The following is a 16,370-nucleotide window of genomic DNA, read 5'->3' as shown; positions in this document are numbered from 1 at the left end:
TTATCGTGTATAGAAAATGCGCTAATACAAATATTCAGTGAAATTTCAAGTATCTACAGTTATACGTTTTTTCATTACAACAAAATAAGAAAATCGTTACATGAGATATCGAGTGAATATCAAATGTTGTAAAAATATGAATTTCAAACGCTCATAAAAATGTAATTTGACTTTCTTGTACATTTTTTTTTTTTGATAAAGGTAGACAAACTTATGGATAATCTTGTATTACATTTTAAAATCTTAGATTTAAAAAGAAAAATTTTTATGAATTCTCAACTCAAAATAATTTGCTAATTTTCGTGATTTTTCCGTATTTTGTCAAAATTTGAACTTTAAATGCTTATAAATAAAAACTGTGACTAAGGATTTTTAATTTTTTTCATCTGCCTTTGAAACAATTACCTAGGAGCCTTCTATTAAATTTTCAAGCTTTTGTACCCACAAGATAAAATTGTATTGATATTTATATAAAAAAAACTGAAAATGTCCGTAAACAGCTCAAAATAAGTCAAAATATTTGGAAAATGTTATGGTGTATAGAAAATGCTAATATAAACATTCAGTCAACATTTCATGTACCTACGGTCATTTGTTTTAGAGTTGCACTAAAAACAAAAATCGATTTTCTCGAAAACAGATTTTGCGTAAAAAGTCCCGTTTTTCCTTAATTTTTCATTTGTTTTTCACATCGCGTTTGAAAATTACTGACCCCCCAAAGTACCAACTAGATTCGCTTTTCTATCAGAAAAGTTACTGTTGAAGTAACTCCTAAAATGTCTTCTTCTGAATATGAAAATAAAAATGTATGTTGTCATAGTTAAAAGTAAGACAATAACAGCAAAAAAAAATAGTAAAAATATTATTTTGTAACGTCATAAAAACAGTTTAAATTTTGAAAAACATGAGTTTTCTTTGAAAAATAAATCTTTATATAAAAAAAGTTGGGTAAGTGGATGTCGCTCTGCTATACAGTAGGTGACAAGTGGGTCACTGTAATGGATGGTGTTAAATTTGAATTCAATGATATAATATTATTGTATAAGAAAAATGATTCTGAGCGAAAACTGTCAGTTAGCCTATGATATTACCATTGATTATAAATACTATATAGTATTTATAATCAATGATATTACTAAGTATATTTGATAATATTATTGTGAATAAAGTAATTTATATATAACCTATTTACTTGGAACCTTGTTTTAAATTTTCAATCCTTAGCTATAAAAGTTGAACATTTTATAAATTTTTAACTACAAAATAATTATTAAATTTTAAATTTGATACATTTTATCAAAATTTGAACTTTAAATGCTTATAAAAAAAAATTGTGCCTATGAATATTTTTTAACTGCTATTGTAACAATATATCAGGAGCCTTGCATTAATTTTTCACGCTTTTTTACCCAACAAATAAAATTTTGTTAATATTTAAAGAAAAAAAACTAAAAAAATTGAAAACTTTCAATGTTCGTATAAAGCTCAAAAACAGTCAAAATATTTTCAAAACTGTATGGTGTATAGAAAATGAAAATATAAACATTCAGTAAAATTTTCATGTATCTACAGTTATTCATTTTTGAATAACAACAAAATAGCAAAATCGTTACATCAGAAATCGAGTGAATATCAAATGTTGTAAAAATATGAATTTCAAACACTCATAAAAATTTAATTTGACTTTATTGTAGACATTTTTTTTTTTGATAAAGGTAGACAAACTTATGGATAATCTTGTATTACATTTTCAAATCTTAGATTTAAAAAGAAAAATTTTTATGAATTCTCAACTCATGTGATGACAGACACAAAATAATAAACATAAAAAAACACATCATTGTAAAATCAATACATTCATCGCTTCGCTCAGAATCTAAAAGTTCTTATAAATTATTTTTTTTTTATAATTTCACAACATTTGTAATCAACGAGATATACATCATGTCTATGATTGCAAAAATAGTAATATAATAGTCATCACTTATCACTTCATACTTCATACAGAATTCTGCGGTACGTGTATGTTACAATATTATTTAATATTATAATACTATCATAACTCATAAGACATAAGGTACCTCATGAATTTTTCAATGATGAATAATTCGTTAATTTTTTTATATTTTAATACGGTCAATGAGGTAGGGGGTGTGCTGCAGTCCCCTTAGCCCTCCTGGGTCTCTACTGTAGTGCTCAGTCAATAATAAACGCTTCATTTGAAGATATGTACAATGTATATTGTACATGATTGGTATTTGGTAAGTAAATTGAATTGTTCGGTGTCATCACTCACTGATTAGGTACAACTCACTAGAAAATAAAATCATAAGATCCATTATAATTTATAATAAATAGGAATCAAGTATTCAATCCATTTTTGTTAGGTTATCAAGAACATAATATAGTACATTAGTATCTATACTTAAGAGTTAATATTATACTCAAGGTGGATAATATCCACTGGATATATTATATTATATAGGTATATTATATATCTGTATAATATTCACCTTGGTTATACTATTTTTAATCAAAAGTTGAATACCTCAGCGCTATCTATCAACAATTATATTTAAATATTTTTGGATACCTGCTATTACTGTTCTAGTAGTAGTACAGACTATCATATTAAGCTAAAATGCTAAAACTCAATAAAAAATGAAGAACATGTTTTATATTTTGCACTTTTTGAAAATCATACCCTGTACATTATACTTCTTATAGTATGATATTATGGTTTGTCCTATAATGCTATGCATATTATTATATTAACCTGAGAAATTCAATTTAATAAAAACAAATACATAAAAAATAATTTTTTAATAATAGGTATATTTTACTTTTTACATTGATCTTTAATATTAGTACATGTTATAGAAACTTGGTTCATATGCGAAAATACCATAATTCATAAGTCATAATTGTATTTAATTATATTATAATATAAGTAATAACTAATAACAATTATAGGACCTATTTACATTAATTTTTATAATTTACAAATATTAGTAAAATGCTATATATTTTACAGCATTCCAGGCATTTTATTTTAAGTACCAGTGAATTTTTTAATGATTTACATATTATGAGTTGAATCTTATAATTTTAAATTCTGCTCTACTTAATTTTTGTCTATTTTTTTTGATCTTAGTTAAGAGCTTAATAATAATTGTATTGTTATAATATTTAAATGTAATATAAATACCTCAAATTAAATCTCAATGAATATTATTTTTTCTTTAATTTTCAAAAAAATTATTTGTCATTTACAAAGTATATAGCAACATAGGTAATCGTTGCTTGATTTTTGAGACATAATAATATAATATCAATAACTCCTTCAGGATCAAATCGGATCAATAATCACTTTTTCATGAATGCCAACAATGTTAACCCATTGAGAAATTTCTAAAAAATTACATTAAATTAGGAAAAATAATATGTCAAATTATTAAATTTACTTCTAACTAAATGAAAATGTTCTCTCAGATTTCAATGTAGACATTATCAATGATTATATTATTATTTCATTAGAATTATCAAGGGGCATTTTAAAGACTAATAAAGGTAAAATTTAACAAGTTTTTCAAATGAAAAGAGGTAATGAATCAGGTACTCAATATTCAAAACCCTTGATTAGTAACCGTTTGAACAAGATATATATTTTTTAATTTTTACAACTTAATCTAAAATTTGTAAATATTTACTAATTATTATTTATTTAATAATTTTATATTATAAACAATTTTATATAATATAACTATTCACTTAAAGTACCACTAAATATGCATTTAGAAAAGTTTACATTAAATGAAAACTGTTTAGATAGCTCAGAAGTCAGTAATTCATGTAAGCTGACACCATCATGTTTGTAAATCCATTTTGTGCCATTAAAATCATATCGTTTTGGACCACTTGTTGGCGAACTCAACCAAATTTGTTTATTTGGTGTCTGTCGGTTAATAACATATGTGCCATAAGGTTCACCTAATTGAATTGTTAATACACCATCCTATTACATTGTATAAGAAAAGTTATAAATATATTTGATTGGAAAAAATAGTTGTAATTATGTATATTATATATTAAATTATACATACGCTGAATAAAATATCAGGGTTTTCAAGATGTGGATTATCTTCAACAACTTGTTCAAAATATTCACATAATGATTCTAACGTTTCATTGCATGCTTGTTCAAAATCTATTTCAGTCCTAAAGCAAAAACAAATTATGTGTTAATATTCAATTACATTTGGCATAAGTATAATCGTAATATTATAATAGAGGGTAGGTACAGATTACTAGACACTGAAAATTGTTTAGACACATAAGACTTATGTAGGTTGAGGTTGCCCTTGCCACAAGGGTTGAATTTCATTTGATGTTGAAACGAGCAATTTTTAAACTGTGATCGATTGATAAGACGGTAATACTCCTGTTTAAGTAATGTTCTGGTAAAGAATTCATTTTTTGACACTAATGATTGTAGTAGCTTCAAAGACATCATGCCGAAATTTGTAATGATCGGAGGTTATTAAACACTACAGGGCACAGATTACAAATTTTGTGTATAAATGGTAATATGTTTTTATGTATCTGTGATCTTAATCCAAACATAGACAAGGATGCTAAAATTCTAAATTGCTAAACTGCTAAAGCATGATATCATGATATTACTATATTATAATATGTGCCAAAGAATCCAGTGACAAAAAAATTTACTGATGACATGACGTAGTCACGTTATATTGTTATAACTAATGGATATAGTGAATTTGACGTGAACCACGGCTGTCTTAGCCCTTATCAGTTATCACGGTTATCACCTAATCATATTGTCCAATATCCATTTTGTAATGATGATTATGAAGTTGTATTAACCACGGACCTAAGGATATGCTGAACTGGACACAACTAAGGTTGGCGGGTGGGGGTGGTGGACCAAGAAATGTAGTACAACAGGCGAAGTTTGGGGGGGGATATTTTCCTTTTAGCATTACTAGCGCCGTCTTAGTGAATACTTATGGAACTATAAATTTGTTTGATGTGTTCTAGTTCCATAATTATCCACTAAGACGGCGCTAGTAATGCTAAAAGGAAAATATCCCCCCGAACTCCGCCTGTTGAGCTACATTTCGTAACAACAATATTCATCTCGTGTCCTGTCATGCTAAACACGGTTATAACATAGAACAATATGGTTATATGTTAAACCATGATTCTAGATAACTTATCAGTTATAGGCATGAAACACCGATAAAAAAAAATGATAAGATGAAAAAAAACATTCGAATTTCAGTTTTTTTTTTTAGAAGATTTAATCTCTAAAAAACGTTATTAATATAGTCATACATTTAGTGTTTATTATATAGGTACATAATACTGTGCTGATAATACCTGTGAGCCATATTTATATGTATAATATAATATTAATCAAGCAATAGTCAATAAGCATATGATAATATTGGTAATATCTATTTAGTATTCAACAATAAATTATCATATTAATAATAATTGTAATAGTGCACCTATACATTTTCATAACCATAAATAATTAATCTAGTTTTATTTTCATACCTATTAATTATTAGTCGACACTTGGTTTAATAAAATTGTACACAACTCATTGTTGATATTCAAATAAAAAGGTAAGTACATCTACTATATAGTTACTTTAACACTAAAAAAAAGCAGGTAAGTGGTCAAGTGGATGTCGCTCTGCTGTTCAGTAGGTTGCAAATGGGGCAATGTATAATGGATTGTATTAAACTTGAATTCAATGATATAATATCACTGTTTAAGAAAAATGATTCTGAGCGGAAACGGTTTATCAGTCTGGATTTTTTAATTTTTATTATTTATTATAGCCTTTAAGTTGAATTAATTTTATAATATTATTATTATTTTTTATTCGTTGCTCTGGCGATAAGCAAAGCGTTCGATATTAAAATCCCATTTTTAGCGGTTTTCGTAATTTGTCGGTAGTTTTTCCTGTGGCATTAAATAATTATTGAGAAAATCGAAAAATGACCTCTCTAAAGTTCCATCTTGATTCAATTTGCTAAAAGATCGAAACACTCCTGTCACGGCCGGTAGAAATTTTGTAAAAAAAAAAAAAAAATTAAAAAAAAAACACCATTGTAAAAGCCCACTAGCTTTCTCGCTCCGCTCAGAATCTAAAATGTAAGTATACTAGTATACAATACCAATAACTAGAAGTTAGTAGGAATTTAAAAAAACAATTAAAAAGAAAGTGTGAAAAAGTATTCCAGTGCCCAGACATAGTCGCAATGACGTAAGGCTGTAAGGGCCAAGGAGGGAGGAGCTTTGATTAGATAATATTAAACTTAGCACCCCTAGGCCTTGGCTAGTTCTAAAATGTTAAAAATTACGATATTATTTTATTTTTATTTATTATTAACGCTATTTTATCCTCAATAATGGCTGAGACGCTGAGTGGCGCTGGTCCCGGGTTCGATAGCATACTGCATACACCTTAGCTGGTAGGCGGGACCATATATATTACTCAGGTGTTGACTATCTTTTTCTAACAATGTTAGCACTTGGCAACCTATAGTTATGGTCGGTATGGGGGACGCTCAATCCATACATTAATAAGTCTATGGTGTATATATTATTCGCCATTCGAAATTCGGATTAAATACGGTTCGGGATAAAATATGTAACTGTTAAAATACTTAAATACGGTTCTGAATAAACGTTTTAGGAATTTTACGCGCCCCCTAGTTATGGTAAAAAACGATACCTAACACTACTATGAAGAATATTTCGCAACGTTTGTCACATAAAACAAAGGTAAAATCGATAGATACTACGAAAATGTATAATATTTACATAAATATTAATATTCACAAAATTAACATTTAGTTTAGTTAATAATATTTTATTATTTTAAAAATATTTTGTAAGAATTAGGCCACTATTTGACTAATTAATTTGTATTGTCTAGGTACCTATAATTCAGTTATGCAGCATAATAGTAGGTAGTACACTATAGTACCTAAAATATAATATCTTTGATAGATACAATATATTTGAGGTCTTGAAAACGCCATACCCAACAATATATTAATTTATAACAATAAATTGCTCAGAAACTTTAAAATTAAAATATCAATAAAAACCTACAAGATTTGAATATTATATATTTATATAGGTAGTATTGTGTCGATTCTCTTTAATATTAAATCTAACTATTGTTAGGTAACAACAAAAATGTGATTTCACTATTTTTACCGAATTTGTTAAGTACCTATTGTATTAATTTGTACACTGCTTATTTGTAAGACGGATACAACATATGCGGTTGTGGCGTCTTCGCTTCTCTTATATTTTATTTTATACCTATTGTAAAAAAGTATTATCTGTAACCACATTTTTTTGTCTCTTATCCTTTTTTGTACCTAATCTATATTCGTAATTATTTTAATACCTATGTACCTATTTCTCTAATAAATAATGTATTTAAATTTTAAACACCAACCTATATTCATACAATAATTAAACTGCACGTTACCTTTTACTTCCAAAATAATGTAATTTGTTAAATATTTAACTTATATAAACATTACTATAGATACATGATGTACGTGAAATATGAATAGTGAATACATCATGCCTATAATACAGGAATATCCCTCCTGATATAATTACAACGATTTTATTGTTATTTGTCGTTCTTGTTGCAGATGATTTGTTCGACTCGCCTCGGGTTTTCGACACGTTTGTTGGGCTATAGACGAAATTGTTCAACCGCCTGTATGGACGACGTGCTGTTTGAAGTCAAAAACGACGTGGGCATCGTTACGTTGAACAGGCCGAAAGCGCTGAACGCCCTCAACACGTCGATGGTCGTCAAGATCAAACCGAAACTCAAGGAGTACGAATCGCTGGTGAGGATGGTGATCGTCCAGGGTGCCGGCGGCAAGGCGTTTTGTGCCGGTGGCGACGTGAAATCCATCACAGAGAACGGCCCGGGCGCTAAATCACTGGAAATGGGCACAAACTTCTTCCAGAACGAATACTCAGTGGACAGTATAATCGGCAAGTCCAAGATCCCGTACGTTTCGCTGATCGACGGAATCACGATGGGCGGCGGCGTTGGCATATCCGTGCACGGTAAGTACAGGGTGGCCACTGAGAGGACACTGTTCGCCATGCCGGAGACCGCCATCGGGCTGTTCTGCGACGTGGGTGGCAGTTACGTTCTGTCCAGGATGGACAAGCACCTGGGCGTCATGTTGGGCTTGACCGGGTGCAGGCTGAAGGGCAGCGACGTGGCCAAGGCTGGCATCGCCACGCATTACGTACACAGTTCGAAGATCGAAGGTCTCCGGGCCAAGCTGATCGAGGACGTCAGGGACCCGGGCACCGTACTCGCGGAAAACACGGACGATCTGGACGCCGTGGAGTTCACCATGGCACCGTTTGTCGAGAAAATCGATTCGATATTTTCCCACGAGAGAGTCGAAGAGATTGTTGACGCGCTGAGAACAGACGGTTCGGAGTGGGCCCAAGGGATGCTTAAAACGCTCAGCGAGGTCAGCCCTACGGGACTGAAAATTACGCGAAAGGAGATTTTGAAAGGAAAAAACCTCAGTCTAGACGAATGTCTTATAATGGAACACCGACTGGCGTACAGGTCCATGGAAGCCAAGTATTCTACAGACTTTTACGAAGGTGATTTTTGTTTGTTTTTTGTTATTATTACAGTAATCTTCATTTTTTTTTTTTTTTACAGGAGTCCGAGCACTGTTGATTGACAAAGACAGAAATCCAAAATGGTGTCCAGCTTCATTGGAAGAAGTGAAAGATGAAATAATTGACAAATATTTTGAGCCATTTTCAAACGGTGAAGAGTTGCAATTATCGTAAATAAATATACAATTATAGTATTTATTTATTATAATTTGTTTAATATGATTGTTATTTTTTTATATACTTTTAAACTTGTTTTAAATAATATATATGTACAAACAAACTAAAATATAATTTTTTTAATTTACAAATTTGATTGTTTTGTTGGTATGCTTATCAGGACATGTATAATAAAAATGACACCCATAATTTATGAAATTATGTATACATATTAATGTAGTCCATATTAATATAATAATTGTGAAATTGTTCTATTGAGTTAATGGTTAAAATATTTTATATAATTTCTAAAATATGATCCTTTAGATCTTATAGATGTTAGATGAATGAGCAACAATCATGTACCATAAATTCATACCATAATTCAATTGAAATATGTTTTCAAACCACAATACAAATTAAAACTGACTTTGTTGTAATTATTATTGTAGTTTCATTGTGCTGAAGTCATTTTTATGTAGTACATGTACCAGGGGAGGATCTGAGCTTGTTTAAGGAGGGGGGGGCGAATAGGAATATTTATGATTGATATATCAACTATAAAGTACAATGAAGACTTAACCATAAATAAATCGTTAAAAAAATACCAAAGGGGATAACCACCTTGTCGCCATGATAACCCCCACCCTGCCAATAAATCCGCTTCTTCAATGTACCTAGAATTAATAATCTATTTTTTATAATATCCAATATTAAATAAATTCAACTATTTAATATTTTAGTTTGCGTGACAAAATAATCTATTTGATAAAAAAATATAAATCTATAAATGTATAGGCATTAGAAAGAACATCCAGTCTGAACTTGCCTACCAGAGCCTGCAGTGATGCCATTCCGTCCGATCAAAATATTTGTCATTGAAACACAATAACATAATGTACAATTATGGAGAATATGGACATAGTACAATGAGAAACTATCAAATATTTAATATATAAATATTATATCCTTATATATACTAAATAATTACCTTATATTGTGAATTGTAACACGCACGGTGGCATTTAAAATGAAACGATCCTTTATAGTCCTAGTGTGCTTGTGTGGTTTACTGGATACAACCCTAAGTAGTGCAGATTGTTCTACTGTTGACACTATTACTATTTTCGGTCTATTGGTATAAGCCATAAGATCTATGGTTTGTGCACAAACATTTTTATATTCTTGTACACATAAAATCATTGGTATAAAACAACAATTATATAATTTAAAAAATAAAATAAATAATCAACAAATTATAATAAACTGTGGTTAGCTAAATTTTTATAAAAGTTTAATACTTGTACGAAGCATTAAATATAATAAGCAATTACTGTAATTGATAATATTAAAGTGAATAAATACAAATATTTAATAATATATTCTAATTAATAACCCTTATTAATCCGAAAGCGAATCTAGTTTTACTTTAATTGTTTCTAATGTATCGTAGAGTTTCTTCAACTCTCTTTCATTTAAATCCAAAGTAACTTCTTTGATTTTAGGTTCACTATGATATTGGCTGTCTTCAACTTTTAACTCTATTAAACATCTAGGTTCTGGATCAGATAATTCAATTCCAACATTTGATGAAATATTCAAAGCCCAATTTACGTCCTTTAACTTAATAAAAAAAATGGTTTACATTTGTAATACATCGATGAAATATAATAAAATTATAATTACCCTGTATGAATGAGTAAAGTTTTGTTGTAGTCTAGACACAACTTGTTCAGCATTTTTAGACCAACATTCACAAAACAATTCAACTTTTCTCCCATTAAACGAAAATAGTGTAGACAACACATTTTTTAGTACCAAAGGTTTTGTCACATCACTTATAACCTGAATAAATAAATTATTAAAAAAACAAGTTTAGGAAATTATTTGATTTTCAAACAATATTATATTAACTTCTTTCAATAATTGGTTTAAACAATTCAGTAAACACTGACATTGGTTATTGTTCAATTTCAAAGATTTTTCCATGGATGCTAGTTCAAGTTCTGAAAACGAAGACAATCGATTGGGTTCAAAATCTTGTATCATCCTGTCAACTAAACGAACAAACTTCTTGTCATCGAGATTGTTCAACAACTCTATTCCCGAAACAAAACTAAAAGTAAAACAAATTAATTATATATTATTACTAAATATAATCGAGCAATAGATAAATCCTTATAAGCTAAATGGTGTGCACTTACAACGGATCATTGGCCAGATTTTCAAATGACATGATTGATGATTTAATATTTAAATGATTACTGGAAAGTGGAAATGGCAAAATGGAGAACGACGACGCAGTAAATTATTATTATAAATATAGTACCTTCGGCCTATCTCACTATTGCCTGTTAATTATACTACGGTTCAGAATAATTTAAAATTTTACAACGGAGATACTATCCGTGAATTATTATTTATCAATTTTCAATTATTCAATTATTCAAGAATTCCGAGCCGAAATGCCCAAAATTGATATTATGAATTTTCGATTTACCAATTACCATTGTACTGATAGCGCGCGCCGACATCGCAGAAAGTTCAAAGTTATGTAATTGACAGTTGTTATCGTTCACCGATAAGTGATAACAGTTGTTCATGTATTGTGTAATCCAAAAGGAAATCATCAAGTCGGTGGTCAGCTGATTGTTTTTTGAGACCTTGGCACGTTGGCTACACCCATTTATTTCGTCAATCCCCATGGCCAATTCCCCCTTTATTTAGTAGTACGACGTACAGATAACTAATGTTCTAGGTGGCAGGCTCTCCAGTTCTCGTATCATCAGCTCGTCTCTGCTGAGTGCTGATCATTCTCGTATTACATAATACAAAAATTGTTTTAAAAAATTAAATTGTTTTTAATCAGTCGTCGTGATGGCCAGCCAAACTCAAGGAATCCAACAACTGTTGGCTGCCGAAAAGAGGGCTGCTGAAAAAGTAGCCGAAGCCAAGAAACGTAAGTAACCTAGTCCACAATTTAAGGTGTGGCTGATAACCATCTGATACAAGATATTAGGCATTAGGTAGTTTCCAATTAAAAATAAACCCATTAGTTACCTTGTACGTCGAACGTTTCAATACGATTTGCCAATTGTTTTTCGTTTTCATAATCGGGTTTTTTCAGTCGGCAGGTGCCTATATATTTTGATGAGCTGTTTGGTAGGCTTACCGAAAGCCACACCTTATACTTTTTCAAAATTATTTGTGTTCTGTAAACAGCTATCTCAAATATAATACTATTTTTTTTTATCTAAAATATCATTCCAAGTTATTAAACAAAATAGTTATTTATGATGTATAAAAATATACTTAGTATAAAATCAACTTTTCTATTTAGTACATCAGGTTTAGTAGGCGTGGTTTTTACTAGGGTTCTCATTAATAATAATATTTAATCAGTTTTAATAGTATACTTGTTAAACATCAGTGTTTGTTTGAGATTCTGATGCCATATTACATAAACAATCACTAAATATTTAATATATAATCAGTCTATGTTCTATGCAACCAGGTATGAGTGTAGTAAACATTTTTTATTCTTTTATGAAGTACCTACCTAAAAGTTGTACTACTAAATTAGCACCTCTAGATTTGATATTTTAACACTGATGCATTTGTTTATTCTATTGATTATATTTATTAAAATGTTCTCAGTTGTCATTTATTTTTTAACCAAGGATTTGTTCAGTTCATTTTTGAATTCAATGTCTTATGATTGCTTTAAAATAGAAAAACATTCACTCCACTGTATCTCACCCAATTTTGATGTTGGCATAATGGCATATTATTTTATACTTATTTCTAGGTAAAGCAAGACGTTTAAAGCAGGCCAAAGAAGAAGCTCAAGATGAAATTGAAAAATACAGACAAGAAAGGGAAAAACAGTTCAAGGAATTTGAAATTAAAGTAAATATTGAATTTCATAATATAATAGATATGGACTCAACAATGATTTTTTTTCATTTACAAATCTAGCACATGGGTTCTCGCGAAGATGTTGCTGCAAGAATAGATGCTGACACTAAAATAAAGATTGAAGAAATGAATAAGGCCGTAATTGTTAACAAGCAGGCAGTCATTGATCAAATTCTTGAACTGGTTTATGACATCAAACCAGAGCTGCACAAAAATTTCAAAGCTACAGCTAACAAAGAATGATATGTGTGTCATAGTATTTTTTTTCAATTCCATATAAGAAATATAAAGGTGTACAAATTCAATTTTGGTTTTAGTTTTCGTTTCACTGAAACATTCCATATGTTGTTCAATTTTATAGTGTATTATTATCATGATTATTTATTTGTTTAGGATTTCAATATTAAAATTTTAAGAACATATTTTGTTTTGTTTTGTTTACGGAAGTCTAAAAATATATATATATAATCAATACTACTATTATTCCATGTTAAATAAAAATACTATGTTATTTTTTCCAATTCAAATACAGTTTTGATTAAACACAGAAACAGTACCTACACAAAATATTGTATATCTGTGTGTGTCAATATATCTTGTTACAAAGAGATGGTCGAATGATAAAACACAAAATAAATATTATGATAGTACAAAGCAATTTTTGAACTCCTAAATCCTAATATATTATTATATCTTAAAAAAATAATAAAATGTTAAATTTAATTATAATAACCAATTATTATTGATACCAAGTACTGTAGAAGGATTATACTTGGAGCAAATTTTTTAGAATATTAATGTCAACTATCAGTATGATACCTACATTTTCATTTTACATTATCACACAACTTTTGGAATAAGATTGTGCTTAAAGTTTTGAACAAAAGTCCAAGTTATTTTAACATTTGTCTAAGAAACTTAAATAACACCACAAATACTTATTTAATAAAATATGTTTCTTTAGTTAGTAAAACAATGTGGTATATTGTTTTTGTGCACGTCTTATTACTATTTATAAGGCAAATATAAACATTAATAAAACTGTAAAGTTACAACTTGTGTAACAATTACAACAATTATTGCTGTTAATCTTCTTTTATATAGGGTAATCAAATTAATGTAAAACACTCATTATTTCATTATTTTTATATTCTGAACTTTAATATTCTTAGGAGTTCTTAGATCTATATAAATCATATTTCGGACAAGCTGTTTATTTGTTATAAATAATTAAAGTTCATATGAGAGGAATAGTGCACCAACATTTTTGTAAGAGTACACTCCGCTCTTCAAACTTAAAATAAAAAAAATACTCTGCTTGATAATAAACATTTAAAATGCATTTTGTTATAAAAAATAGTAAAAAATACAATTTTTTTTAGAAAAATATTGTTTTGTAATGATATAAATATTTTTAAAAACTTTAATAGTTTATGGAATACCTATTCAGTTTCTTAAGTTAAATGTATCAGCCGATACATTATGAAATATTTCATAATTATTATTAAGAGTTAAGACTGTACTACTACTATAGGTACCTATTTTCTATCTATACATTGAAACAATGAAATCTAAGTATGTTAAATTCTGTTGATTATCTTTTATTGCCTTCCTAAAAATATTAAAATTATGTTTCTGTATAATACATTTCCAAAAACAAATTTGTACTTCTTTAGTACTTATTACATTTTCCTGATATATTTACAGAAATAATGAAACTAAAAATATAAAATTACTATAGTATACGCATACATCATTACTTATTACTTTTATTTCCAACCATACCTACTTTCAAGCTTATTATTTTACTCACAGTTAATGCCAACAATCAACAGCTTCTTCAACTTGATGACACGACACTATTAATTCAATACTTAAGCGTAAATACCTACCTACATCTCAACTAGTTTTATTCCATCTCATAAGTCAAGGTTGTAAACCTATTAACTTGGTGGTAGTTTTAGGCTTTCAGCCGAAATTTCGATTTTTCGCTGTGTTCAGATATTCTTGGATTTGATAGTGTAAATAATATCGGCTACATAATATGTATCAATACACATTTATTTTGAAATAAAATGTTATATCACCAATATTTTGTTATTTATGATTTTAATGTGTAGGAGATGCCTAGATTTAAATTTTTTTCTGATCCCACCCCTCCCCCACATACAAAAATGATGTAGGCACGTAACAGGACCTAATCTAATAAGGTTCTCTACCTAATTCTAACCTATTTATATCATACCTATATGGCCAAACTAATTTCGCATATTATACGAATGGGGTGCTAAGGAGTGTGGTTACGAACGGTTACGACCTGTTTTGGATTGTGCGCAACCATTTTCTCTCAGCGAACGGAGATAATATGGTCACACGGAGTATATTTGCAATGAGCTAAAATGTAATAATGATGGACAATATTGAACACTTCTTTCTTAGTAGTGTACTTACTACTTATGTACCTATATTGCCTATACAATACGCCGACAATATACTGCATTATGTTAGAGCGAAAAATTTAAAACCAATTTATAATATATTACTTGTTAACAACAATACAAGATACAACTAGGCTAAACTCATGATAAAATAATATCGGGGGGGGGGGGGGGGGCATTGAAACGAGAGTTCCTCTTTTTTAAAATTTTAAATATTTGTCTTATTAATAAATGTCGTTTAGGTACCTAATAGGTTTAATACTTTAAACAATATTTTTAGCTCAATATGAGCTGGGTGTGGTAAGCACCCCCAAGCACCCTCGTATGTGCACCAATGATGTATAGCTGAAGCGTGTTGAAAACAACAGGAAATAGTCAGAATTTGGGGTCAGACTTATTTTTAAATTATATAGCTAATTGAAATGTATGGTATTTTCATATATACACCCAGCGTGGTCACTCGCTCGCTATAGGTACGCTCGCTTGCGCAGAGGCGTGCTCAGCAATTTTGGATGATGGATGATGGTTTGAAATTTTTTAACAAATTATTTGTTACATTTATGCTGGATTGCACAAAACATTTAATGAATCAATAGTGAGCTAATGGTCCCTTAAACAAGATTTAGTGGCCCGTGATTGGTCCATTAAATTTTTAGTGAACCATTAAATTTAATGAATTGTTTATGCAATCCAGCATTAGCGTTATAAATCTAGTTTAACGCCCACACGAATTTTAAAATTTTTTTTTCGGAAACCTAAGAATTACAATTTATTTATAACAATAGTGCAAAAGTTATTAGCGGAAATCATTATTTTTTTATGGTATAGGCGTATAGCCTAACAAAGTTCATGATTTTCGGTGTTTAACTGACACACATACAACGCTTATTATATTTTACCGCTCTCATAACAAATTTTTAATTTATTTTTTTTGAAACCTAGGTGCAGAAATAACTCTTTCACCTACCCATAATGGTTTAAAATAAAAATTTGATGAATGTTTTTGATTTTAATTGTCTGAGCGACAGTAGAGAATAATAGTATAACCACCTGGGTGTATATGAAAATACTGACAATTTTAATTAGCTATAACTTTAAATAAGTCTGATCGCCAAATTCAGAGTACCCTAT

The 16,370-nt window shown here is 29.3% G+C and overlaps 4 protein-coding genes across 9 annotated transcripts; 2 read left to right on the top strand and 2 right to left on the bottom strand.

The window, feature by feature from the left end:
• Positions 1-1,701: 1,701 nt before the first annotated feature.
• Positions 1,702-4,820, bottom strand: LOC132950375 (frataxin homolog, mitochondrial). 3 transcript variants are annotated; one of them, XM_061021799.1, is made up of 4 exons: positions 4,302-4,820; positions 4,104-4,218; positions 3,809-4,015; positions 1,702-2,313 (listed from the first exon to the last, which is right to left on the bottom strand). In XM_061021799.1, the coding sequence occupies exons 1-4, from the start codon at positions 4,511-4,513 to the stop codon at positions 2,311-2,313; spliced, it is 537 nt and encodes a 178-aa protein (XP_060877782.1). In that variant the 5' UTR covers positions 4,514-4,820; the 3' UTR covers positions 1,702-2,310. The 3 variants fall into 3 exon arrangements, with proteins under 3 accessions (XP_060877782.1, XP_060877781.1, XP_060877780.1); XM_061021798.1 differs by lacking the exon at positions 1,702-2,313 and adding an exon at positions 2,854-3,411; XM_061021797.1 differs by lacking the exon at positions 1,702-2,313 and having other exon boundaries at positions 3,644-4,015; positions 4,302-4,819.
• Positions 4,821-5,340: 520 nt separating this feature from the next.
• On the top strand, positions 5,341-9,035 carry LOC132950268 (3-hydroxyisobutyryl-CoA hydrolase, mitochondrial). Of its 4 annotated transcripts, none has more exons than XM_061021616.1 (3): positions 5,341-5,473; positions 7,716-8,706; positions 8,768-9,035. In XM_061021616.1, the coding sequence occupies exons 1-3, from the start codon at positions 5,462-5,464 to the stop codon at positions 8,899-8,901; spliced, it is 1,137 nt and encodes a 378-aa protein (XP_060877599.1). In that variant the 5' UTR covers positions 5,341-5,461; the 3' UTR covers positions 8,902-9,035. The 4 variants fall into 4 exon arrangements, with proteins under 4 accessions (XP_060877599.1, XP_060877601.1, XP_060877600.1 ...); XM_061021618.1 differs by having other exon boundaries at positions 5,387-5,405; XM_061021617.1 differs by lacking the exon at positions 5,341-5,473 and adding an exon at positions 5,482-5,654.
• A 1,008-nt stretch (positions 9,036-10,043) lies between these two features.
• LOC132950269 (uncharacterized) lies at positions 10,044-11,457 on the bottom strand. The gene is made up of 4 exons (XM_061021620.1): positions 11,088-11,457; positions 10,798-10,999; positions 10,570-10,728; positions 10,044-10,506 (listed from the first exon to the last, which is right to left on the bottom strand). Exons 1-4 carry the CDS (start codon positions 11,117-11,119, stop codon positions 10,285-10,287), a joined length of 615 nt encoding a protein of 204 aa, XP_060877603.1. The 5' UTR covers positions 11,120-11,457; the 3' UTR covers positions 10,044-10,284.
• A 156-nt stretch (positions 11,458-11,613) lies between these two features.
• On the top strand, positions 11,614-13,223 carry LOC132950270 (V-type proton ATPase subunit G-like). Its single transcript, XM_061021621.1, has 3 exons — positions 11,614-11,842; positions 12,692-12,792; positions 12,862-13,223. The coding sequence occupies exons 1-3, from the start codon at positions 11,761-11,763 to the stop codon at positions 13,042-13,044; spliced, it is 366 nt and encodes a 121-aa protein (XP_060877604.1). The 5' UTR covers positions 11,614-11,760; the 3' UTR covers positions 13,045-13,223.
• The last annotated feature ends 3,147 nt before the right edge of the window (positions 13,224-16,370 follow it).

This window comes from Metopolophium dirhodum, chromosome 8, assembly GCF_019925205.1.
Source record: "Metopolophium dirhodum isolate CAU chromosome 8, ASM1992520v1, whole genome shotgun sequence".
In the NCBI taxonomy this organism is placed as follows: domain Eukaryota; kingdom Metazoa; phylum Arthropoda; class Insecta; order Hemiptera; family Aphididae; genus Metopolophium; species Metopolophium dirhodum.
This window is presented reverse-complemented; position numbering and strand designations above follow the sequence as displayed.

Bases quoted from the DNA above. Each gene is read 5' to 3' on its own strand.
- LOC132950375 (XM_061021798.1), bottom strand. From the start codon at position 4,513: ATGATGTCTTTGAAGCTACTACAATCATTAGTGTCAAAAAATGAATTC. The intron at 4,219-4,301 runs GTACCTACCCTC...TTTTTGCTTTAG, and splicing joins TTTTCAGTGTCTAGTAATCT to GACTGAAATAGATTTTGAAC. The intron at 3,412-3,808 runs GTAAACTTTTCT...GTAATTTTTTAG, and splicing joins CTAAACAGTTTTCATTTAAT to AAATTTCTCAATGGGTTAAC.
- LOC132950268 (XM_061021616.1), top strand. The intron at 8,707-8,767 runs GTGATTTTTGTT...TTTTTTTTACAG, and splicing joins TTCTACAGACTTTTACGAAG to GAGTCCGAGCACTGTTGATT.
- LOC132950269 (XM_061021620.1), bottom strand. From the start codon at position 11,119: ATGTCATTTGAAAATCTGGCCAATGATCCGTT. The intron at 11,000-11,087 runs GTAAGTGCACAC...TTTTACTTTTAG, and splicing joins AATCTGGCCAATGATCCGTT to TTTTGTTTCGGGAATAGAGT. The intron at 10,729-10,797 runs GTTAATATAATA...TTATTTATTCAG, and splicing joins TAAACCAATTATTGAAAGAA to GTTATAAGTGATGTGACAAA.
- LOC132950270 (XM_061021621.1), top strand. From the start codon at position 11,761: ATGGCCAGCCAAACTCAAGGAATCCAACAACTGTTGGCTGCCGAAAAG. The intron at 11,843-12,691 runs GTAAGTAACCTA...ACTTATTTCTAG, and splicing joins AGTAGCCGAAGCCAAGAAAC to GTAAAGCAAGACGTTTAAAG. The intron at 12,793-12,861 runs GTAAATATTGAA...TTACAAATCTAG, and splicing joins TCAAGGAATTTGAAATTAAA to CACATGGGTTCTCGCGAAGA.